At 66.2% G+C, this 231-nt stretch overlaps 1 protein-coding gene across 1 annotated transcript in view; it reads left to right on the top strand.

Moving 5' to 3' along the window:
* The window catches only part of LOC103616929 (microtubule-actin cross-linking factor 1), a 138,551-nt gene that overhangs the window by 81,748 nt on the left and 56,572 nt on the right, over nt 1-231 (top strand). The window contains 1 exon segment of the mRNA XM_017736104.1: nt 92-224. Within this exon segment, the coding sequence (XP_017591593.1) occupies nt 92-224 (133 nt within the window).

The following is a 231-nucleotide window of genomic DNA, read 5'->3' as shown; positions in this document are numbered from 1 at the left end:
GTGTGGCTGCCTGGTGCTAGGTTAGAACCTGATAATCTGGGGTGGAGAACGTGGGCAGTGGTGCTGACGCCGGGCTGGATTTTGGGCGCAGATCTGACGGAGATCCAGTGCGACGTGTCGGACGTGAGCCAGCGGTACCAGGCGCTGGGCGCGGCGCTGCGGGAGCGCCAGCAGGAGCTCTCGGCCATGCTGGACAGGATGCAGGGGGTGCAGGAGGAGGGCAGGTCCCTG

The sequence above is a fragment of the Corvus brachyrhynchos genome, unplaced genomic scaffold, assembly GCF_000691975.1.
Source record: "Corvus brachyrhynchos isolate BGI_N302 unplaced genomic scaffold, ASM69197v1 scaffold65, whole genome shotgun sequence".
In the NCBI taxonomy this organism is placed as follows: Eukaryota; Metazoa; Chordata; class Aves; order Passeriformes; family Corvidae; genus Corvus; species Corvus brachyrhynchos.
Note: the sequence above shows the minus strand (reverse complement) of the source record. Positions and strands in the feature narration are given on the sequence as shown.